This window comes from Lissotriton helveticus, chromosome 3_1, assembly GCF_964261635.1.
Source record: "Lissotriton helveticus chromosome 3_1, aLisHel1.1, whole genome shotgun sequence".
Lineage (NCBI taxonomy): Eukaryota > Metazoa > Chordata > Amphibia > Caudata > Salamandridae > Lissotriton > Lissotriton helveticus.
Window position 1 is genome coordinate 596,583,288 of NC_136061.1, and position 25,767 is coordinate 596,609,054.

Below are 25,767 nucleotides of genomic sequence, written 5' to 3' on the forward strand. Positions count from 1 at the left end.
GATGAGAAAACAGGAGCTCCATCACCAGATGTGATGAGAAAATACGAACAAGTGATAGTGTGGTTGAAAAACGAAATACCCCCCAAAGGAAACTGATTGGGTAAAGATAGACAGAACTACCCAGGAGCCAAAAGAAACTGTGCATTCATTTTATGAAAGGTTATTGTTGATTTTCAAACAGTATAGTGGTTATGAGGAATTAAATGAAAAGGACATGAGCCATTTTGTATATAGATTTGTATATAGATTAAAACCAGAAATTTCAGACATGATTAGGCATAGCATGATGGATTGGCAGTCAAGTTCAGTAGATAAGGTATTGAGACAAGCAAAATATTGCCGCGAGGCGATTGATGCAAAACAAAATAAGCTGAAAGAGAAAGCCATGTGGGCACAAGTAAAAGTAGCAGAACAACAAGTAGCACAGATGGAGAATAAGAATGCAGGGGATCAAGGTGGGTTTAAAGGCAAACCTAAATTGGTAGGGAATATTGATGAATTGAAAAAGAAAATGCCATGTTTTAATTGCGGCAAGATAGGGCATTGGAAACGCGAGTGTAAATGTCCGCCTAGAGTTAATGGGGAACATACATCATTGAATCCGCAGGTGCAGTTAAAGGTAAATCAGCAGCAACCACAGCAACAGCAGATAGCAAATCAGCAAAGTCAGGTGCCGCAACCGCCACTGCCATACAGTGGGAATCAGCAGAGATACAGTGCAGAGACAGGATTCAGCGGAGGTGAGCAGGTAAAAAGACTGCAAAGAGCAAATGCGTGTCCTCAATATTGGTTGCAAGAAGAGAATGGCAGTGAGCTGGATGAAAGTTTCTGACGGTGCCTGAGGGAGGAAGAAGAGTGTATGCTTGGAGCCACTCTTGAGGTAGATCAGTCAGGTCCATTTGTGAGCGGAAAGGTGAATGATGTGGAAATAACTTTCCTAGTGGACACTGGTGCTACCCGTTCTACTGTTAGATCAGTGGAAATTCAAAATCTTCCTCTCTCGGGTGAGACAATCCAGGTTGTAGGTGGAGCTAACAGACAAATAAATACTCCTTTGACAAAACCAGTGGAAATAGAGATTGGGACGTATAAAGATATGCATCGGTTTGTGGTGTGTGACAGCAGTCATGTTAATTTGCTAGGTAGGGATATATTGTGTAAAATGAACTGTGCCATATACTGTTCACCAGATGGCATAGAATTGCAGACTCCAGACGAAGATAGTTTGTATAAATTGACAATGCTCATGATTGAGGCAGAACAAGGCAAACTGTTTCCTGTTTTTGGTAAAGAGAAAATTCCTGTTGAACTGAAAGAGGCAGTGAAAGAAAGTGTGTGGGATTTCACTGGAAAAGATATAGGTTTGATGAAAGGAGTTGATCCTGTGAAAGTGTCTATAAAAGAAGGTGCAAGTTATCCGAATATACCACAGTATAAAATGACTGCCAAAGTAATTGAAGGAATTACTCCAGTGATTGACAAAATGATTGAGCAGGGAATTCTAAGAGAGATCGAGAGTAGTCCTTGTAATTCACCAATTATGGGATTGAAAAAGCCAAACAGAACATTTAGAATTGTGCAGGACCTGAGAAAGGTTAATAAAATCGTAGTCCCATGTTGTCCAATTGTTCCGAATCCAGCAGTGATTTTGTACCAAATACCTCATGATGCAGAATGGTACACAGTGATTGATTTATGCAATGAGTTCTTTACTGTTCCATTGCATCCAGAAAGCCAACCAATTTTTGCGTTCCGTTTCCAAAATTGTATCCTGGCATGGTGTAGAATTCCGCAAGGGTACACTGAGAGTCCATCGATTTTCAATCAGCTGCTAAAGAAATCACTAGAAAACTTGAGCATGCCTGGAGAATCTGTGCTAGTGCAGTATATTGATGATTTATTGGTTGTATCAAAAACAAAGGATGCCTGTGTAGCTGACACAGTGGCATTATTGAATCATTTGGCAGAAGAGGGACATAAAGTGTCTCCATCAAAATTACAGTTTTGTCAGAAAGAAGTTCAGTATTTAGGTCACAAGATTGCTAAAGGAATCAGACAAGTCACAATTGAGAGAATTAAAATGATACAGGGAATGCAGCCACCTAAGACTCAAAGACAGGTAAGAATGTTCCTAGGAATGGTGGGTTATTACAGACAGTGGATAAGTGGATTTTCATTGATTGCAAAACAATTGCAGAGACTGACAAAGGCAGACATCAGAGACCCTATTGTTTCGACCAAAACAGAGATGGAAGCATTTGAACAGCTAAAAACTAAATTGTGTGAAGCACCAGCTTTGGGAATGCCAGATTACGAAAAAGAATTTGAACTGTACTGCAGTGAGCAAGAAGGATGTGCTCTGTCAGTACTGATTCAGAGGCATGGAAGAATGAGAAAACCAATTGCGTATTTCTCAGCTGTTTTGGACCCTGTTGCAAAAGCTTTGCCAGGTTGTCTGAAAGCAGTAGCAGCAACCAGTGTAAGTCTGGAGCAAAGTGAAGGAATTGTGATGGGATTTCCAGTGAGGGTGTATGAACCTCATTCAGTGGAGATTCTCCTCACAAGAGCAAAGACCCAGTACATGACTAACAGTGGAATGACTCGTTATGAGAAAATAATTTTGGGAGCTGAGAATGTGACTGTTGCGAGATGTGTGAATGTCAACCCATCAACACTGCTACCCGACACCATTGAAGCAGAAGTGAAAGGTGAGCTTGATCATAAATGTTTGGATGTTGTGGAGTATTGCACAAAGCCTCGTCCAGACATTAAAGATGAACCTTTGCTCGAATCAGATTTTGTAATGTTTGTGGATGGATCATGTTTGAGAACAGAGAGTGGTGTTCTAAGTGCTGCATATGCGGTCTGTACAGTGGCAGAAGTGTTGGAAGCATCTTGTCTGAAAGGAATTCATTCTGCTCAGATAGCGGAGTTGATTGCTTTGATACGAGCATGTGAGTTGGGAAAAGAGGTGAAAGTAACCATAGTGACTGATAGTCAGTATGGTTATGGAGTTGTTCATAATTATGGACAGCTATGGTCCCAAAGAGGTTATTTGACCTCTGCAGGAACACCCATTTGGAATGCAGAGTTTGTAAAGACACTGATTGATGTAATACAGTTACGCTGATGCAACTGGCTGTGGTAAAATGTTGTGCTCACAAGAAAGGTGGGGATTATATCACAAGAGGAAAGAGTTACGCTGATGGAATTGCAAAGCATTGCGCAAAGAACCAAATTTCAATCAATCGATAAAAAACTGAAGAACATGTTCCAAGTCCTTTAATGCTAACCACGGTAGTTGAGACTTGGCAGGAAGTGAAGCAGATGCAGGAGGAGGCAGGAACAGAGGAAAAGGATATGTGGTTAAAATCAGGTTGCAGACAAAGGGGGGAAGATGAAATTTGGGTTTACAAAGATGAAAGACCAGTAATGCCTGATAGCATGATTTCAGATATGGCCCGAATGTAACACAGACACAGACACAGAGACAGACACACAGAGACAGACACACACACAGACAGACAGACAGAGACAGACAGACAGACACACACACACACACACACACACAGGGGCGTTATAGTTAGTTGAACATTTGACTCATATAAAACCAGAGAAATTCACATCACTGATGATATCTTAAATGACATCACTCATGACATCATCCACCTCATAATGTGATGCACATACTGATGCCCTGATATAAAGTATACTACATACCACTCACTATTTCCTAGGTCCACACACACATCCAGCCACTTATAGATGTAGTTACTCATCAATACAGGACTATAATATGCACTCATACACCTATACATACAGTCACACTCCGCCACTCATCCATAGTTATTCACACATCTACTCAGTCATGCAAAGAATTAATCACATAGCCATTTACACATGTATACTGTTCAACACCACAACTCCGTTATTTATAGACAGACCACATCACTTACGTATACGGATACTAACACATATTTACTGTCTTATACAATCACTGATAGAAGGAGACACTTATTTATACACCCACTCTTCAAATAACTTAGTCTTATGTATAGTCATTAATATACTCCTACAGTCACATATAGTGTCTTAAAACATATGTAGTTAGTCACAGATATACCACTGAGACATTCATTTACTCACCAACACACCCATACACACACTAACTCACCCATTCAGCCCTTACCCGATGCAGTTTTTAATCCATAAAACCAATGAATCACCCACTGAGACATCTATGCACAGATTCACACAACACAGACACTCAAGAAGCTGCAGGTGCCTCATACCGCTAGTGCGTTCCTTTGTTCTTGAATGCATTTGTAGTGAATATCTGTTTTTAATACCTGTGAACTTGTGATACTTATTTTTATCTTCCAAATTCTAAAATCTGTTCTTTACTTTGTTTGGAAGCACTTACTTTGTGTTCTTAACTGGTGATGTGTTGGGCATCAGGGTAGCAAGGGTCTCTCCGGTCCACTGCGGTTCTGTAAATAGCCGTTTGAGTGGAGAGAGGTAACCCCCTCCGAGTGGCACGGAACTCGGGCGCCATTTTGGGCAGTCATTTTGGGCAGGCCGCCTCAACGCATGAAAACATCAAATTCATGAGCGCGCAGCGGAAGCACGCAGCTGGTGCGCCGAAGGCGGGCCAAAGGCAAGCCCGTCTGCGCCCGTCCGCGCCTGGTCGCTGCCAGTTGGCAGGAAATTCTGCCTTTTTCTTAAGATATTATGATGTCGCCCCTGACTTACTCGAGGGAGGAGCTGTTTAAGATAAGGACCTCTATGCACAGCTTGAGTTGTGAAGGCAGGATTTCTTTAGATAATGAAGATCTGCCCAGCTGCTGTCCTCAATGTAAATGGAGAACTGGCCAAGCACGAACAATTTTAGGCCCCATTAGAAATCCATCGATCTTTCCACAATCAGCTCCGTAGCCCAAACTACGTAAAGCCCAGATTATAAATGGCCGGGACACTACCGTCAACTGCTTATATGTTAATGCAAGATCCATATCCAAGCATGCCTCAGAAGTTTGGGGCCTGTTAGATGTTCACAAGCCTGAAACTTGGCTTCAGTCACAATCTGCACCTTCCCTAACAATCGCATTTGCCTCAGAATACACTGTAGTAAGGCTGGATAGAGCAGGGAGGAGGGTTGGCGATAGCCACCCGCTCCACTCTAAACGTAAAAGTTTTGGACACTATTTCCTTCCATAATCTGGAGCTGCTGATTTTCTCTTTGGAATTTGCTCGCTGTCAGAAGGTAACAGGGGCAACAGGAAAACATTTAACGTAAGGATTTCCTTTCTTAAAGCCTTTTTTTATAAGCATATTCGTGGTTCTGATGTTAAATAATTGTCCTTTTAAACAGTGGGGCAAAAATGTTTCATGTTTCAAGTTAGGCTTCTGTGCTTAGGCTTGTGAATTAATGCGTCTAAATATGATAGGCAAGGGATGCAGCTTGCTTTTCATGTGGAAATATCAAAAATGATTGGTTTTATTAAAACATTTTTTTTATTAATTATGAAAATTATTTTTAAAAAATGAGTGCTTTTAAATTCGTTTTTTAATATTTATAAAGCTTAATACTCATACTGTGACCTCCTAGCATTACAATTAAATTTAAATTGTGTTGTACCACATAATGAGGATATTTGCATATGGAATTTCACTCTGCGCAGGCATAAAAAACTCATTTTTATAACAGTATTGATTATTTCTGATTTCTCACTCCTGGGCTATCTAGAGAATATTTTGAGGATGACTATTATGCAAATAAATTATAGGATATTCATTTTAAGAGCCCCAAATATCAAAGTCGAAATTGGGCAAAATTCACTATTTAAACAGCATTTTTCTTTCATTCAGAGCAGCTTTTAAAGTGCCTTAGGCTTCAGTAAATGCATACATTTAGGTATAATACACATAGCTGACTTCTATATTGTTAGACAAGTATATTGCACACTGCTTATAATTGAAAATATGTATAAAAAACCAGCAGAAGTTATTAAACTGACAACGGGAATGGTTCAGCTTTCTGTTTTCAGGGAGACTGTGAATAGGGAAAGCTGCATGGAAAATTTGCACACAGAATAGGACAGCTGGGAAGAGTTAAAAGTCAGTTCTGTATTTAGAAGCCTGGCAGAGCTACCAGAGCAAGTTCTGCTTTGACATTTTGACATCTGAAACTTTTTGAAAGACAAGATGGAAGCGCAGGGAAAGGAGGAGGAGTTGTGCTTATTTTTTTGGTTGGCAAAAGAAAGTTTTATGCACTCATATGAATATACCACAATACAATTGTATATGTGAGCTTGGCCATATATACAGCACTAATGCTTTTAGTTTGGTGCTTAATAGGGCTGAGCTAATGGGATTTAAGTTTGAATTCATTCGCCCTCATGTTACATTTGTACATTTGCTAAAAGGATTGGGGTTTGGGTATTCATATTCTTTACCTCCACAAAAGTGCTATGTACCTCCTATAACTTTGTTTACGGCCAGTTGCTACAAATAGGAGTTGATAGTGTTTACAGAAGGGAAACCTACTGTCAAAATGGGGGAAGGAGGCTAGCTCCTCTACAAATTAAGGCTAGGTAATATGTATGTTGCTCTCTCCTTTTCTCAATTTTTTTTAGCCTGTCTAAATTGTCTGTGAAATAGCAATGAGACATTTAATTGGCTATTCAGTAATACTGTTTTAAACATTGTTAGCATTAATAAAATAAATAAAATATATATGTTATGTTACTGCCCATCCGTTTGATGACATTATGACAGGATAAATAGTCTAGATTGTTGTTTTCTTATTTTGACCTTTAAGGGGAGCTAGATGTGGGTAGTTTTTGTTCTAAAATTCTTAGGTGATAACACCATTATTGTATGTTTTTCCATGCTACATAGTTTTGCAAGGGCATTGCTAGTTTTGTATTAGCTAGTCTGTGTAAATATACTGACAGTCCTTATTAGAGCTGATGTTGCATAGTTTGGATCATGAAAAGTAGAACGCAGGGAAGATGCCCATGTGATCCTTAGCAAAAAATGTTTTGAAGGAAATGTTGTTTTATAGATAAGAAACTCTTGTTAAATTAGCAGTTTTAGATTTTCCTGCTGCTCCTTTAACATGAGAGCATGGTCCTAAAGCGTACAATGTAGGTGGCTTTATTAAGAAGAATCATTTTAGAAGTGTCTGCAGTCCTGTACAAGTAATGTAAAGTTTATGAGCAAAAGTGTTGAACATTTCCTTTTTTGAGGGTTTTCAGATTAGTACACAGGAATACACCAATGTAAGGGTTTAGGGTATGTCTGTGTTGTTTTTCTCTTTTCCTCACAATTTAGTAAATGAACACAGACTTCCTTGGCTGCTTGGGATTGGGTGATGTATTACTCTTGTTCACCAAAGAGTTCCTTTTATACTTACCAATAGGTCCAGGCTGTTGTTTTTTTTCTCTCTCATAGATAGACGAAAGTGGTTCTTGGGTGCCTTGCTAATATATGGGGCATCCCAAGACTAGGAAGTATTCTAAAACTATCCTCTCTGTTGATAGACTGTTTCTGTGCCTTGTCTAAAGACCTTTTGTTCTGTCCACCAATAGATATTTGCTGCCTTACAACCATTGCCAGAGGGGCCCAAACATCAGATTAAGCCTGGGGAGTCAGCATCAGCACCAGTCCAGCTTGAAGCCAAAGTTAAGGTAACCAGCACAGGCATTGCTGGCAACTAGGACCTCAGTGAAGGCAGAAGCCCTGTGATCAAGTGTGTACCCCTACCACTGTCTTGGGCGAAAGACGGGGTCACAAATCAGAAAGGAGAAATTGTGGATCATGCCCAGCTGAGAGTCACAGACCGACCAGAATGGCGAGGAAGCTTTGCTTGAGGTGACCCCTTTTTGAAACAAGGGTTGCTTCAGAGATCCTAGCATCAGGCCTCTGAATCCTGGTCCTAAAGTGAATGCAAGTTTGCTCCTTTGTTTGTTGGTCAAAAGATACCTGCGTACACTGAATGCAATGTGTAGCCCCAATGAATGAGCAGTGCGCCAGCAGAGCACTACAGGAGTTAGGGAAGGACTTGAGATTAGGGTACAGGTGCTGTGTCTCTGGTGCCTGTTAGACTGAAGTGAAAAAACTGGTGCACTGCCTGAGACACTGGACAGGATCGCTAAGAGCATTTGCCTGGTGGGTGACTGCCCTATCCTGAAAGAAGAGACTTTTTCCCCCTTGAAACTGGGCTGTGATTCTTGAGTTGCGAGTTGTGCAGCTCCACCGTGGAAACAACAAGAGCCTGAATGTGAGGCTCAAATGGACACAGGCAGAAGACTCCCCTCTGGTTGGTTGTACAGCGGCTTCAATTTCTCCAATGACTTCTTCTTTTTCTTGTCAATAATGTACCCCTTTAGTCGTCCCATTTTTAAGGAGGAGCAGCCCTTTGCAGCTCTTCGTTCTAATTCCTATGGCCCGGTGTGGTCCTCCTGGTCCCAGATATGATTGATGTTCTAGCCCTCACAAAAGGAAAATGTAAAAGTCAATTGGAAAATGTTTTTATTAGATATGTGTTGTTGGCTATTCTGAAATTAAAATGAATAGTCACTGAAATGCATAGGAGCCCTGAGAATGTTTACTAGATGATTTTAGGATTTGCTTTTGCTTAGGACTAGGAAAAATGATAATTCTGTTTGTAATATTGGTCATTACTTTCTCCTGCTATCTGTATGTTAATTATGGCCCAATGCTCTTTGTATACCTGCTTATACTAGACATGTACCCGCTTAATGAAATGTTTAGAATGGAAAATGCCCACCTAGCAATGAATTAGGATATTGATAAATTTATGAAAATTAATGTGCAAATATTTTCTATGTTCCTACTGGATCATAGGAATGTCTTCAGCTAATGCTAAAATGGTCGTCTGTTGTAAATTGACAGCAATGGGTTAGCATTAGCAGAAGCCATCCTGTATTTAGAAGTTACCTTATCCATTTTGTGAAAGTCATTTTGTATTTCTGGCAGCCATTTTGTTTGCCATGTGCTGCCACGTGCTCGCCATGTGCTCTGGCCTCCCTCAGTGTTGACTGCGCTTGTAATCTGCCTAAAAACAAACTATATTTAGCATCTTCCACCTTCGCACATGCCCAGAAGGGCCTAGCTAGTAGAATGCACCTGCTTCTCTAGTATAACCGTCAGGCTATTTTTGCTGCTGTATGGAGAAGTAACTCTCCTCCCACTTTGTTGAGCAAGCAGATCTTGTATGCCCATCTTAGTCATTTTTTGCATGCTTACATGTGCCAGGACTGCCCCTTGGTCTTATGATGACTATGTAACCCTAAGCATATATAAGGCCCTGTTTTCTGCACTCCTCAGACTGCCTCATTCAGTTGCTAAGGCTTCTGTGTGACGTAGTCTCACTCATTTGAGGTTAATAAAGATGTTACTTTTATATTTCAGCTTCTGTGCGAATTTCTTCTTTGTTGGTTTAAAAGGACCAAGTATCAGTGGAACCCCTGAGAAGGTTTCTATTTTCTAAACACCTAGCTCTCAATAAACTTGCACGCACCCCCTCTTCCCCATTATTGAGTGAGCTGCATTGGCTTCCAATGAGGAAAAGAGCAGTCTTTAAGCTCCTTTTTCTGGGTTTCAAAGCTCTGGTTCGTCTAGGACCAGAATATCTAAGGAGAAAATTAATATGGTACACCCAAAACCGTCAGCTAAGATCTAGTGGCTATAATCCCTAGAATTAAAAAGGCTAGGATGGGTGGACGTGCTTTTTCTCATGTTGCCCTTAAATACTCGAACGTACTACCCGAAGACCTGCGGAACTGTTCTACATTCATGGCCTTTAAGAAAAAATTAAAAACATGGCTATTTTAGTGTATTGATTCTGTATATTGCTGCCTGCATCCCGGGCGCCGAGAGATCCCTTTGGGGATGATTTGTGTGCACAATATAAATAATAATAATAATAATAAAAGGACCCGTGCACTGACTCAGACAACAAATCAATAACCCATATTGACACTCATGTAGCTATTCAGCAACTCATGCAGTTGCTTACACACCAACTAAGAGACTAATAAAGAGTTTCCACTGTTTAGTCAATAACCCATGCATTCAGTAAGACACGTTCAATCACTCAGTTATACAGTCAGTCATGCACCTACGAAAGAATCCCTTTAGGCACTTGTAAATGATTTAATTCTTCAATACACCTTGGCACATATTTATAAACCATATTTAAACTTTACAGAAACACACATTCACTGGATGATGTCATGAGTAATGTAATTTGAGATGTCATGAGTGATGTCACTGACCATGTCATGAGTGATGTAATATGTGACATCATCAGCAGTGCATTGTGGCGCGCAAGTTATAGTTAGCTCAACTAACTATAACAGGCAAATTTCTCTGGTTTTTATATAAGTCAAATGTTCAACTAACTATAACGTCCCTGAAACTTATGTTTTTTATAGTGAATTTCTAAGAATTTTCAAATGCTAATTTCTAACTATAACGTCTGTAAAACCTATGGTTTTTTCAGTGAGTTTCAAAGGTTTTTTAAATGTTAATTTCATATTTTAATGTTTCTAACACCTATATTTTTTCTATTATTTTTTAAAATATTTTGGAACTCTTATACTTCTTTTTTAACTTTAAAAATTATGTAATGTTTTATATATCTTCCCCAAAAAATATGTATCGCTTTTAGAAAACTGCACTCCAATACCGATAGCGTACCAAGCTCCATCACCACGCGAATCCGATCCACCATATTGCCAAACTCGTTAATGATGCGCATTTCGTATCTGACGGGTTCGTGGCACCGCGTCCTGCGTAACATCATATACGCATGAAGTCGCCCCAGCTGCTACTTTGGTATCCGACGGGTACGCAGTACCAAGCCACGCGTTATGTCATGTACGTATGGGGTCGCGCCTGCCCTTGGTGAATGAAAGGATCAGCTGGGTGTCATCGGAGTAGGAGATGATGTTGAGGTCGTGCATTTGGGCGACGAGGGCGAGCGGAGCCATGTAGATGTTGAACAGTGTTGGGCTGAGGGTTGAGCCCTGAGTTACGCCGCAGATGATCTCGGTTGCTTCGGAGTGGAAGGGGGGGCAGACGCTCTGTGTTCTGCCGGAGAGGAAGGAGGTGGTCCAGTCCAGGGCCTTCTCTTGGATCCTGGCGTCGTGGAGTGGTGTGCGTAGTGTGCAGTGGCAGGCGGTGTCAAAGGCGGCTGACAGGTCCAGGAGGATGAGAACCGCGGTTTCTCCGCTGTCTAGCAGGGTCCTGATGTCATCGGTGACGGCAATGAGGGAGTTTCGCTGCGGAACCCGGACTGGGACAGGTTCAGGACGCTGTTTTCCTCGAGGTAGCGGGTTAGTTGTTTGTTGACGGTCTTCTCGATGACCTTCACCGGGAATGGGAGCAGGGAGATGTGCCGGAAGTTCATGAGATCTTTGGAGTCCGCCATGGGCTTCCTGAGTAAGGCGTTGATCTCGGCTTGCTTCCAGCTCTCCGGTAAGGTATCTGTCTCGAAGGAAATGTTGATGGCCTTCAGGAGATGGGGTGTGATGGCGGCGCTGGCTTTGTTGAAGATGTGGTGTGGGTACGGGTCTGACGGGGAACCGGAGTGGACGGTGTTAATCATCTTGATGGTCTCGTCGTCGTTTATGCTGGTCCAGGAGAGCAGGCGGTTGGTGCGGATGGTGGTCGTGGGGCCGGAGGTCTCAGTGGTTGTCGGGGCAGTCGTGGTGTCGAAACTTTTGTGGATGTCTGCGATCTTGCGATGGAAGAAGGTGGCCAGCGAGTTGCACAGTTCCTGTAAAGGTGGGATGTCATTGGAGTTGGGGTTGGAGAGTTCCTTCACGATGTTGAAGAGCTCTTTGCTATTGTGTGCGGTGTTGTCTAGGCGGTCTTTGAAGAAAGCCCTTTTGGCGGAACTGATGAGATGGTGGTGTCTGCGGGTGACGTTCCTGTGGGCTGCATAGCTGTCCGGTGTTTGTTCGCGGTGCCAGTTCTTCTCTAGCTTTCGGCAGGCTTGCTTGGAGGCCTGGAGATCTTTCGTGAACCAGCTGGCCTTCTTGCTGGTGTGGCTGGTGGAGGGTTTCTTGAGTGGGGCAACGGTGTTGGCGCAGTCGTTGATCCACTGTTTGAGGTTGCAGGTGGCGAAATCTGGGTTGGCGGGTGTGCTCTGGTTGAGGGTGGTCGTTAGCTGGTCTTCGGTGACTTTGCTCCAGCAGCGGCGAGGCATCTGTTGGGTGCGGTGGTGTGTGGAGGGTTTTCGAAAGGTGAAGTGGATGCAGAGATGGTCGGTCCAGTGGAGTTGGATGGTATGGTTGAAGGTGACGTGGGGGCTTGCGGAGAAGTTGGGGTCAAGCGTGTGTCCGGCGGAGTGGGTGGGTGCTGCGACGAGTTGTCTGAGTCCGAGGTTGTCGATCAGGGTGGTGGAGTTGCTGTAGTTGTTGTTCTCAAGGTGGAAGTTAAATTGATTCAGGACTCCTTTCCTGAGAGGCTGGCTGAAGTTTGTCCCAGCTCTGGAGATGGGTTGATCCCATCGGCCACCCTGGTTCCTGTCTTGGCTGTTTTTCCGCCTATCTCCACTTCTGCGTCATTGGCACTCCTGGCCAACCTTAAATCTGGGTCGCCTTTAGACCCTTGCCCGGCCAAATTCCTGGCGAGGATGGCGGCTGTGGTAAACCCGCTGGCTAACCCACTTCTGAACCTCTCTTTGAGTGAGGGGGTGGTCCCGCAGATTTGGAAGCGGGCGATGGTGATGCCCCTCCTTAAAAAGCCTGGTCTAGATCCCGAGGCGTTGGCCAATTATAGGCCCATCTCTCTCCTTCCGGCGCTGGCTAAAATCGTGGAGAAGCACGTGCATAGCGTGCTCTCTGCTTTTCTAGAAACCAACGACCTGTTGCATTCCACTCAATCTGGCTTCCGCCCCAATCTAAGCACCGAGATGGCGCTTTTGGAAGTGTCAGAAGCCATTAAGGAGGCTATGGATTCAGGCGGCAAAGTCATGCTTGTCATGCTTGATTTGTCGGCTGCCTTTGACACCGTCCCCCACGAGGGGCTCCTCGCCAGACTTTATGACATCGGTCTGAGGGGGACGGTGCTCAGCTGGTTTAAATCCTTTCTAGCTGGCCGTCGGCAAACGGTCTGGGCCTCTTCTGGCTCTGCTGAGATGCCGCCGTTGGAAGTCGGAGTCCCGCAGGGTTCTGTGCTGAGCCTGACTCTTTTTAACATCTTTATGACTCCTTTGGCGGCACTGGTGGAGTCTTTTGGAGCCCAGATCGTCTCTTACGCCGACGATACCCATCTCCTCTTTACGAGCGGGAAAGGAGAGGATTTTGACGGAGAGAGTATTCGGGAGTGTCTTGGGGCTGTTTTTAGCTGGTTCCAGCTGAACAGCCTCAAATGTAATTCAGACAAGTCGGAGGTACTGTTCTTTGGCTGTGCCTCTGACCCTGACTGGCAGACATGGTGGCCGACTAATATGTTCCCCCCAGCGCATGCGTCCCAGCTGGCAAAAAATCTGGGAATTAAGATCGATAATGGTCTGACGCTGAGATCTCAGATCCTCGGTCTTACGGGCACATGTTTCGGCATTCTCAAGATGCTCCGGAAGTTTCTTCCTCTGCTCTCGGAAGAGCACAGGAGGATTACGGTGCAAGCCTTAATTGGCTCCAATTTGGACTACTGCAACGTCCTTTATCTGGGCCTTCCGGAATATCTTGTACAGCGGCTGCAGGTGGTGCAGAATTTCGCTGCACGTGCCATTTTTGGCCTTTATAGGCGAGCCAGAGTGTCCGGCCTTCTGCAGTCGCTCCATTGGCTGCCTATCCGGAAGCTGATAATCTTCAAGGCGCTGACTCTGGCTCATAAAGCGCTCTTTGGCTCGGGAGCAAAATACCTTCAACGCAGGCTTGCTTTCTACCGCCCGGCTCGATCTATGCGATCTGAATCCTTGTTTCTTGCGGTGGTCCCCCGAGTAAAGAAAGCCCGTATTGGGGGGGCGTTCCTTTAGACTGAGGGCACCACAGCTCTGGAACGCTCTGCCATTGGCCTTACGTCGTACCTCTAACCTGCTGTCCTTCAGGAGGGGCCTTAAAACCTGGCTTTTTACCCTTTAGTATGTTGCCTTCATTGTCTTTCGATGTTTTTATTCTTCCCTGTGTTATGTTTTTTCTTCTTATGAGCTGCCAATAAAAGCGCCGGGACACTCCAATGGAGTAGCCGTGCGCTATAGAAATCAAAATTAACATAACATAACATAACAAGTTCAGGTCCCCGAGGAGGATGTAGTCCGTGGAGGCGAGGGCGTGTGTGTTGACGAAGTCGGCGATGGAGTCGCTGAACTGTGGTCGGGATCCGGGGGGGGGGGTCGGTAGATGAGAGGGTTCCTCTGAGGGTGGTGTTGGGGTCGGTGTGGATCTGGAAGTGCAGGTGTTCGGCGGTGCTGAGGGTGTCGTCAGTGCAGTGGCCGCCATATGAGGGGAGGTGGGAGGGAGGCGAGAGCGGAGCGGCGAATGGGAGAGCGGGGGGTGGGGCCACAGGAGACAGAGCGGCAGGAAGTGCGAAGGGGGCAGCAGGGGGTACAGAAGGCAAGAAGGGCACAACGGGGAAAATAACAGTCACAGATACAGTACAATGAAAGGCGCAAACTTATACGAGCGGCAGTAGAGGGCTCAGGGCAGCGTCACACAGGTGGTGCTGTGCGGCGAGGGGAGCGACCTGCCTGGTAACAGGGTCAAGGGTCACTCTCTTCACGGCGCAGCAGCCGCCATATAAGGGGAGGTGAGAGGAAGGCGGGGCGGCGAATGGGAGAGCAGGGGGCCAGGGGCTGCAGGTGAGGCAGCGGTGGGAAGCGCATAGGGGGAAGCGGGGGTACAGAAGGCAAGAAGGGCACAACAGGGAAAATAACAGTCACAGATACAGTACAATGAAACAGCTACAGTAAAATCAACAGGGAAAGATGCAATGAAGCAACAGGGAAAAAAGCAAAAACACGAAGGCAATACAAGGCGCAAACTTACACGCTCAGGGCGGCATCACACAGGTGGTGCTGTGCGGCGAGGGGAGCGACCTGCCTGGTATATCCCTGATCTCCGTTCCATTGCACTATGTCAGGGTCTCTTGCCTCAGTGCACGTCAGTGTCTCTCTAACCAGGGCAAACCAAGGGGTGTAACATCCATTGGTGCAGCAGGCACAGAGACGCCAGGGCCCAGAGACCTGAGCCCCTCTCCCCCAGAAGCCTGTATTCCACCGCTCAAACAGCAGTCAGGGGCATCTCTTTCCTTGAAGTAAGGCCCATGACACCAGGCTGCTCCAGTGGGCAAACCGACGTCTCCTATCAGTCAGCGGTGGCAGTTCCTCTATGTCAGTGTCTTCCCGTACCAGTTTGCTGTGTCAGTGCATCCGTGTCCCAGTGCACTTGTTAGGTCCTCCTTAGCCCAGAGTAAAGCAGTGTCTCTCTGTTGTGTTGTGCTGTTAGAAGTGTGCTGTGTCAGGGGTCTCCGTATCCAGTGTGTTGTGTCAGAGTACCCTATTGAATCGTTCTGTGTGTGTCCTGTCTCAGTGCGCTGTGTTAGTTGTGTGAGTCTATCGTACCCCATACGCTGTGTCAGTGTCCCCTGCCTCAATGGCTGTGCCAGTATTTCGTACATAGTGTGCTGTGTTTCTTCGATCCCAGTGTGCTGTCAGTGTCTCCTGCCTCAGTGTGCTGTGTCAGTGTCTCCTGCCTTAATGCGGTGTATCAGTGTCTCCTGCCTCATTGTGTTGCGTCAACGTCTTCTTCCTCTGTGTTTTATATTGGTACTTCCCCCCTCATTGTGTTGTCTCAGTGTTTCTTGCCTCGGTGTGCTGTGTCAGTTTCTCCTGCCTCAGTGCACGGTATCAGTGTCTCCTGCCTCATTTTGCTGCGTCAATGTCTCCTGCCTCAGTGTTTTATATTAGCATCTCCTGCCTCAGTGTCTCGTGCCTTACCCTGTCCTAGTAATTGTCATATTGTCTCCCTGCCCCAGTGTGCACAAGAGTGTCTCCCTCTTGCATTGAAATAATAACACTGAAACCAGGTATTTCTGACTGGAGAACTACAATGATTATTGAAACGTGTCTGTATGTTGGTGGATGGTGTCATCGAATGCGTGTGGTATTTTGAACGATTGTGCAGTTGTGTACTTGTCTGCGTCTCATACCTGTTTATCTCTTTCATGTGTGTCTATGCAGAGGTCTAAGTAGGATAAAAAACTGGGGGTAGGATGTCTCTCAAAGGGGCGTGGTTAAAGTAATTAAGGGCCTATCTTAAAAACAGGTCAGCTAAAAATCTGTGCTTAGTATAGCGTCCCGCCTGACTAGTATTTTGCTGCTTCTGTCATTGCATCCAGATATATAATAAAACACGTACCATTAAACCTACCCTACAACAAGCCAGGACTATTAGCTTTGTCAATGCTTGTTAGTTGCATGAGATAAATAAGCAACAACGTTGGCTTCGTTGTATATAATATTGAAAATGCTTCAATTTTGAAATGATGAGACTGTGCAAAACTATAACGAGTCTCTTTGAAGTTACATTACCGGCAGTAAAGGGTGGTACTGCTGTAGTTAAAAAAACAATTCTCACCCTGATGATGACGGTAAAAATAGAGAGACTGATCGAGAACCATCCAGGCACCTGCTTTTTAGAACTGACGGTGCTGAGCATTGGCAGGACCCGGCCCGCTTAAAGGCCTGTGTCTATATATAATGCGTGTATTGAGTGTGTGTCTGTTGTATGTGTGTGGTCGTCTGGAGCACTAGGAAAAACTAAAGCAACAATTGTTAAAACTGAATCAAAGACTGCTGGGATTTTCCACTTGCCCAAATATTTTAGTTCACCAAAACATTTTTCTTCATTATCGCACATTAAGTGCTTTCAAATATGCGAGTTTATAATACAGTGCAGTGTCCTTGTGCCCAAATATTTTATTGCACCCAAACCTTTTTCTTCATTATCGCGTATGGAAGCAATTTCAAATATGTGTGTTCAGAATACAGCACAGGCTGGGTCATAACGCTTTCATAGATGACTTTCAGCAATGCTGAAGAGCAACATGGCTAAAAGAAATTGACAAGGACAACACCAATAGCTCTCGAATTGCTGAGACCTATTGACTTTGTCAATACTTGTTTTTATATCTGGGAGGTTCCAGCTATAGTGCACAATAATTGTGACGGTGGAAGTACTCGCGGTGGCAAAAAGAACCCAAGACACTGCACCGGGCAAAGATGCCATAAGCCACCTTCAAATGAAGATGTCATTGGCAGTCTCCCAACTGACATATTCTGAGCTTGTCCACCATGGCATTTAAAGAGCCCACCATATGATTTGATATTGAGTAGATTACTTGAAGGTCCACCAGTTTCCAGAGATGCAGTGACTGATGGCACAAAATCCTTGACTCTGCTAGTTGAGGTGTCACCTTGGGGTGTGTTAATACATGAACCAGCTTACCATTGAAGTATTGGAGAAAAGCCTTTAGAGCTAGCCAAGTGGTGCGAAGCTGCATAAGGTTGATGCAGTCCCTCTGCTACGTAGGGGTCCAAAGGCCCCTGATCTCCACCTCTCCCTGGTGACCGCCCCATCCCAGAGATGATGCATCTGTGAATACTGCGAGCTCTAGGAAGGATAGGAAGAGCTGTCAACCACAGGTCAGATTAGCATTCAACAGCCACCCCAGACCACCTCCCCTGAAATACAGCTGCTATCCGAAGGCCCCTCTAGTTAAGTGCCCACTGAAGACGGAAGTTCTACTGCATGACCCGTATATGCCAACGGGAACTTTGGATCAGAAGAATGCACATGTCAAGAAACCTCAGAACCACCAGAACATAGGAGTGAGCCTGATAAACTTGGCATCATAATCTGAATGGCCCGGGAATGACGAGTGGGTGGAAGGACCTTTTGAGAACATCATATCTGGGTTGATAGCCTGAAACTGCTTTTCTGCTGCAGTGCTCTGTCTGGTAGTCGCTGCACTGGGAATGTCCTTTTGAGGACTTTTATTAAACAAGGAGAGCAATGATCTGAATTATTTGTTGGTGCTCCTCCTCTGGCTGGTCTTCCTTTAGAGGGTCTTTCTTTCTTTACCTCTTGTGATTCAATACGTGATCCCATGGACTAGTGAACAGACAAAAAAGGGAAGCTCAAGCACGTTGTCAGGTAGTTGCACCATCGCTCTCATCACTAGTCTAGTATCCAGGTTGCAGAATCATCTTCTATAGCCAGAAATGGAATGGGGTCTTCAGCTAAGGCTTCTACAGGGTCTGGAAAAGGAAAGGAAGTAGTGATTCTTTTCCAGGATCTGGTGCTCAACGTTGGGCGAGAACCCTCAGAGTTAAAGCATTATAGGCAATACCTCAAGTGATAATGAGGACTTCAATGAAAATACAGATGAAGCTTGGTGCCTCAAAGATAGCCTTGACATCCAATGGAAGGGAGGGCCATGGAGAGGTTGGTTCATGACCTCAGTGAGGAGGCAATGGCTATCAGACCTGATGACTCCAACGGCAGAAAAGGCAGAATCATTCTCACATGCCCAATTGGACGAGGGGGACCCAGACAAAGGTTCGACTGTCTCCCCATTCTCAGCTATGAGTCAAAGACCATCTTTTTCCAAAACAGTTTCGCTTGAAAAATGTGACACTTCTTAATGCACTGAAAGTCAGGTATGCAGCAAACAATGCTTGTTCCTACATGACTTCCACTGTTAAGAACGGCACCTGCCACAAAGAGCCAGTATGGTGCAGCAGAGAGCACACAAAAAATAGAAAAACCTCAATCAAAAAAGGTTAAAAAAATAAAACATAACTCCCAACCATCCCAATAAAGGATGATAAATGAAGTTTCTGTTCTGGTACACTGAATGAACCAACACAAACATGAAAATTAGTTTCTAGTCAAACGTAGTCTTTGAAGCAGGCTTCTGTGCTCAGGAATTGCTAGGCCAATAGGAAGAAAAAACAAACTGCCGAAATAACGGTTTGGCATGATGAACAGAGCAACTTTTGAATTGTGAGAAGGTGAGTTTTTAATTTTATTACAACGTTGTAATGGAGAGTACCATTTCAAACTACATTTTTATGATTTAAAATGCTCTTTTTAGGTGGTCTTTTCAGTCTTTTCACTAGTGTTATCAATAAAATGTTCTCCTTTTTCTGAGTTAAAAGTAAGAAGAAAGAATAGTACATGTATGGGAAGAAAACGAACTAGAACAAAGTTAAAGCACGGAAGAGAAACATGATTTGAAGGACAAACAAATTAAATGAAATGTGATATTAAGGGGCTCCAAGAGAGGGAGACTTCAATGAAACAACAGTGAAAATAGAAAATAAAAGAATTTGAGGGAAATAGGAGATACAAAGAAAAAATTAAATGTGGCATTTGAAGCACAGAAAGGGACTGAACAGAGCGTGTATAATCATAGCATAAACATGCGTGTGATAGAATAGGTAAAAGAGAAGAAGAAAGGGTGGCACAGTCATCTACCTTGTAGGCTTGGATCAACATGTAGAGCACTCCCGGGGCTCCATGGCACCAGTGCACAAGCAGGTCACGGGTGTCATCGACGCTTGGTGGAAAGTTACCCGAGGGAAACTTCAGCTGGTTGACGAAGTCCACGCTGGGCTTCACAAGGCTCTGCAAAGTGTCTTGGGTGAGGCCACAGTCTGGCTAAAAAGGAAGGAAGAAAAACAGACTAGAACAAGGCCTTGACAACTGACAGAAGGCACTAGATAAAACCACTAATGATAAAAGAGGACCAGCTTCCAAAATATGGGCACTGTAGGTCATTAATGGGAATTAGTAGCTGGGATCATGTGCACTAGTGACCAATGTTAAAGGTAACTGGATAACCTCCAACCTGGTAAAAAAAAAAGGCTCATGTATTACAATCCCATATTAAAGCATAATGTATTTTTTAAAATCAAGGTAACACAAAGCATCTGGCATCTTATCTTCGTCACCCTGTACTGCATACACATCATTAAAGATATTCATTATTACACAACCTAGGGATCGTAATACACTGTACATCTACATATTTTGTTATATTTCAATAATGTTAAACGTTACGGAACCGCCATTTTTTCTCTCTTCCCCTGGTGATCCACCTATATAGTGGGCTAAATGTAAAAAAGGTGTTTGAAAGGTATGCACATGTATGATGTACTTCCCTTGGTGCTAAGAGAAGGACATCTTTGTTACTACATCGTCTTGGGTCAGAAGGGCAAGATGCTTTTCATCACCTTCCGAATGTGCCTGACAGTATTACTGTTGATTTAAATGAATATGAAATATGTATACATAGACTTAATTTACACTTTTTGCCCAAGATTATCACAATTTAAGAACGTTACAATTTTGTCAAACGGGTAGAAAGAGAAGGAGAGTCAACAGAGAATTATGCCACAGATCTTAGATGCTTAGCATCTTCTTGCAAATGTGGTTCCTTAATGGATGAAAGAATAAGAGATCAATTTATGTTGGGCTACAGGAGTATGAAGGTGTGTGAAGAATTGTCGTTTAAAGATGAACCAACTTTGGACAAGTTTTGTTTGTTGCAAAAAGATTTGAGCACTCTCTAGAATGTGTGCAGGTGATCAAGAAGGATTTTGAATAAGGAAGTATGCTCTGTTGGGTCTGATACAAAAGAGAGATCTGCTATCAAGAGTGGGTCAGTGAAGGCTACACATAGAGATAAGGGTAATGCTAGGGTTCAAGTCAAGAATGACAGGAGGTGTTTTAGATGTGATAAAGTAGGACATTTTGCTAATAATAAAACATGTCCTGCACTCAAATCTGTGTACATGTATTGCAAGAAGAAGGGACATTTTGCTGTGGCTTGTAGAATGAAAGGGTTGAAACAAAGGGTAACGAAATAGAATCTAACAAAATTGAAGATGCTCGTGATTTTGAGTGTGGGCAAATAGTTCTTCAAATCGGAGGCAAAGGTCCTTTAGATTTCATAGAAGTAGAGGGGGAGAGTACTAAAGTCTTATTTGACTTCGGAGCTAAAATTACCATTGTAGCCAATAACTTTTATGAAGATAAGTTGAAAAGAAAGGTTGTTTTGCTCAAGCCTGACATTAGACCCTGTGCCTATGGAGGAGATCCCATACAACTGCAATGAAGGGGGGTTCACCTCAGGGAAACTATATGTGTCCAAAAAGGGAGACAGTATTTTACGTTGGTGGCATCAGAGGGATTTTGGTGTCATTTTGGATCCCAACAACGGTCCTCCCATCATTGTTAAAGATACTCAACCTGTTAACCTAGTAAGTCATGATTCTACACTACTGGATAAGTTGAGAGAAGATTTGCCCCAGATTTTTAGTGGGAAACTTGGATGTTTAAAGGGTTATTGCCATGAGATTAAACTCATTCCAGGTTCAGTTCCTGTGTCGAATAAAGTGCGTAGTGTTCCATTTGCTGTGAAAGAAGAGGTGCGCTGTGAACTCGAGAAACGCAAGTCTCAAGGAATTATTGTGGAAGTTGAAGGGACGTCTTGGTTGGCTCCAGTCGTGGGTGCAAGGAAAGCTGATGGTTCACTGAGAATATGCGTGGACCCTAGGCAGCTTTACAGGTGTGTCCTGGTTGACAAATATCCCCTTCCTAACATTTTTGATCTGTTGACGATGGTGGGCAAGGCTAAAGTTTTCAGTACTATAGATTTAACCTCTGTATACCATTAGCTTTTGTTGGATGAATCGTCAAAAGATCTCACTGCCTTTGCCACACCATTTGGTACTTTTAGATATGTAAGGTTTACCATTTGGTTTAGTTTTGGCAGCCTCTGACTTTCAACGTGCAAGGTTTTGCATAATGTGGCAGGCGTCTGCGTATATCAGGATGATACACTTGTATATGGATGTGATGAGTATAAACATGACAGTAGGATTAGACAAGTCCTAGACAGGCCTAATGCACATAATCTCAGCATCAAGTTAGAGAAGTGCAAATTTGGTCTCAATCAATTGATTATCTGGGTCACATCATTACTGCTGATCAATCAATCAATCAATCAGGTCATTTGTAGAGCGCACTACTCACCCGTAGGGTCTCAAGGCGCTGGGAGGGGGGGGGGGTGCCGCTACTGCTCGAACAGCCAGGTCTTGAGCTTCTTCCTGAAGGAGAGGTGGTCTTGGGTCAGGCGCAGATTGGTCGGAAGTGAGTTCCAGGTCTTGGCTGCCAGGTAGGAGAAGGATCTTCCTCCTGTTGTCGCTCTTCGGATGCGGGGGACGGCGGCGAGGGCGTGGTTGGTTGATCTGAGGAGGCGCTTGGGAGTGTAGAAGCTGATCCGGTTGTTGAGGTAGCTCGGGCCTTGGTCGTGTAGGGCTTTGTGCGCGTGGGTGAGGAGCCGGAAGGTGATTCTCTTGTTGACCGGGAGCCAGTGCAGATCTCTCAGGTGTCCGGTGATGTGGTTGCGTCGGGGGATGTCGAGGATGAGTCTCGCCGAGGCGTTCTGGATCCGCTGGAGTCTCTTCTGGAGTTTGGCCGTGGTTCCGGCGTAGCGGGCGTTGCCGTAGTCCAGTCGGCTGGTGACGAGGGCTTGGGTGACCGTCTTCCTCGTCTCGGTGGGGATCCACCGGAAGATCTTACGTAGCATGCGCAGGATGTTGAAGCATGACGAGGAGACGGCGTTGACTTGTCTGGTCATGGAGAGGGAGGAGTCCAGGATGAAGCCCAGGTTGCGTGCGTGGTCCGTCGGTTTGGGTGCGGTGCCCAGGGCGGGGGGCCACCAGGAGTCGTCCCAGGCGGAGGGCGTGGAGCCCAGGATGAGGACCTCCGTCTTGTCTGAGTTCAGTTTCAGGCGGCTGGTCGTCATCCATTCGGCTACGTCTCTCATCCCTTCGTGCAGGTTGGCTCTGGCGGTGGCGGGGTCGTTGGTCAGGGAGAGGATCAGCTGGGTGTCGTCGGCGTAGGAGATGATGTTCAGGTTGTGTTGGCGTGCGATGGCCGCGAGGGGGCTCATGTAGACGTTGAAGAGGGTTGGGCTCAGCGAGGATCCTTGGGGTACGCCGCAGATGACTTTGGTGGCCTCTGACTTGTACGGTGGTAGGCGGACTCTTTGTGTTCTTCCGTCGAGGAAGGAGGTGATCCATTCCAGTGCCTTCTCCTGGATTCCGATGTTGCTGAGGCGCTGTACTAGGGTGCGGTGGCAGACAGTGTCGAAAGCCGCGGAGAGGTCCAGGAGGATGAGGGCCGCTGTTTCTCCGTTGTCCATCAGAGTTCGAAGGTCGTCGGTGGCGGCGATGAGGGCGGTCTCCGTGCTGTGGTTCGCTCGGAAGCCGGACTGTGAGGGGTCGAGGGATCCATTCGTCTCGAGGAAGGCGGCCAGCTGTTTGTTGACGGTCTTCTCGATGACTTTGGCCGGGAACGGGAGGAGCGAGATGGGACGGTAGTTCTTGAGGTCGGTGGGGTCTGCTGTGGGTTTCTTGAGGAGAGCGCTGATTTCGGCGTGCTTCCAGCTCTCAGGGAAGGTGGCGGAGTCGAAGGAGGTGTTGATGATGTCCCGCAGGTGGGGTGCGAGGACAGCGTCGGCCTTGTTGAAGACGTGGTGAGGGCAGGGGTCAGTCGGAGATCCGGAATGGATGGAGTTCATGGTGCGGATGGTGTCTTCGGTGCTGATCGGGGTCCAGGTGCGGAGGGTGGTGGATGGTGGAGTCGTTGCGGTTGTGGCTTGCGTTGGTTGGTTGTTGAAGCTGTTGTGTATGTCCGTGATTTTGTTGTGGAAGTAGGACGCGAGGGAGTTGCAGAGGTCTTGCGACGGGGTGATGTCGTTGTTTCCGGCGTTGGGGTTGGAGAGCTCTTTCACGATGTTGAAGAGTTCCTTGCAGTTGTGTGCGTTGTTGTCCAGCCGGTCCTTGTATGCATTTTTCTTGGTGGCGCGGATCAGTTGGTGGTGTTTCCGGGTGGCGAGTTTGAGGGTGGCCATGTTGTCCGTCGTTGGTTCCCTTCTCCAGGCTTTCTCGAGGGCTCGACAGTTCTTCTTGGAGCACTTGAGTTCGTCGGTGAACCATGGTGTTTTTCTGCTGCAGGATCTGCTGGGCGGGGTCCTCAGAGGGGCGAGTTCGTCCGCGCAGTTGCTGATCCACTTCGTGAGGTTGTCGGCGGCCTGGCTGGGGTTCGCTGAGTTGGCGGGAGGGTGCTGGCTCAGGGAGGCGGTGAGCTGGTCGGCTGTGATCTTGTTCCAGCTTCTTCGAGCAACCTGTTGCTGGAGGTGGTGGATCGTCGTTCTTCTGAAGGTGAAGTGGACGCAGCTGTGGTCCGTCCAGTGGAGTCCTGTTGCGTGGCTGTAGGTGACGTCTTTGCTGGAAGAGAAGACGGCGTCGAGTGTGTGTCCGGCGAGGTGGGTGGGGGTGGTCACCAGTTGCTTGAGTCCGAGGTTGTCGAGGTTGTCGAGCAGGGTGGTGGTGTTGCGGTCGTTGTTGTTCTCCAGGTGGAAGTTGAGGTCCCCCAGGAGGATGTAGTCGGCGGAGGGGAGAGCGTGCGGGCTGACGAAGTCGGCGATGTCCTCGCTGAATCGTGTGCGTGGTCCCGGGGGTCGGTAGATCAGGGTGCCTCTGAGGGTGGTCTTCGGGTTGGTGTGGATCTGGAAGTGCAGGTGTTCAGCGGTGGTGAGGGTGTCGTCGGTGTTGGTCGTGATGCGGATGGTGTCTCTGTGGATGATGGCGATGCCTCCTCCGGTCTGGTTGTCGCGGTCCCTCCGGGTGATCTTGTAGCCCTCTGGGATGGCGATGGCGATGTCTGGGGCTGAGGAGGCGTTCATCCAGGTCTCGGTGATGAAGGCAACGTCGGGGGCGGTGGTGTCGAGCAGGTTCCAGAGTTCTACGGCGTGTCTGTGGACGGAGCGGGTGTTGAGCAGGATGCACTTGAGGTGGGTGCTGCTGATGGCTTATGCATTTCTAGGGATGGCTGAATATTATAGCTTCATTAAAAATGTTGCTAATGTTAGTTTCTACATGAGCGACTTGTTAAAGAAGGGAGAAAATTTGCATGGAATGGAGATTATGAAAGAGAATTCTGTGATAATAAAACTAAACTCTCTCAAGGTCCCAAACTTAGGAATTTTGACCCAAATAAACATTCTGTAATTACCACTGGTCCAAGCCTTAACCCCTTCGACGCTCATGACGAGCTGGGCTCGTCATGGCGTAGCCTCCTCGCACGCTCATGACGAGCCCAGCTCGTCACGTAACATGCGATTTTTAAAAACCCAGCGTACGGGCGGAATTCCGCCCGCACGCATGCGGTTAAGGGTCTGGGCGCTGTCTTGCATCAAAGAGGTTCTGGTCCTGACAATACGATTATATTTATCTTGCAGAGCCTCAAAAGAGCGGAATTCAGATACTCAGTCATTGAGAGAGAGGCTCTTGCAGTTCAATGGGCTGTTAAGAAATGTAAAAAAGTCTTGTGAGGCACTTCCTTCACGATCAAAACTGATCATAAATCTTTGAGTGAGGTTTTTACTAATAAAGGCCTTGATTTCATTTCTCCCAGAATTTCTAAATGGGTTGTGAGTCTGCAAGGTTACAATTTTAGTGTGAGGTATATTCCTGGTTCTGAACATGTCAAAGCAGACACTCTATCTGGGCTATTCCCTGAAATAAATTTGGAGCAAGAGAATGATTATCCATCTGATAAATCCACAGACTTTATGTGTGAAGTTGACTATGAAATCATTTCAGAAGAACAGTGGCGAGTTGCTGTGAAGGAGGATGACGTACCTCAAGAT

The 25,767-nt window shown here is 45.6% G+C and overlaps 1 protein-coding gene across 3 annotated transcripts in view; it reads right to left on the reverse strand.

Annotated features, from left to right (window-relative positions):
- LANCL1 (LanC like glutathione S-transferase 1) overlaps window positions 1-25,767 on the reverse strand; it is a 531,190-nt gene that overhangs the window by 156,474 nt on the left and 348,949 nt on the right. For all 3 annotated transcript variants that reach the window (XM_078680579.1, XM_078680580.1, XM_078680581.1), the window contains exon 7: window positions 19,521-19,703. In XM_078680579.1, coding sequence (XP_078536705.1) covers window positions 19,521-19,703 — 183 coding nt within the window. The remainder of the gene's footprint in view (window positions 1-19,520; window positions 19,704-25,767) is intronic.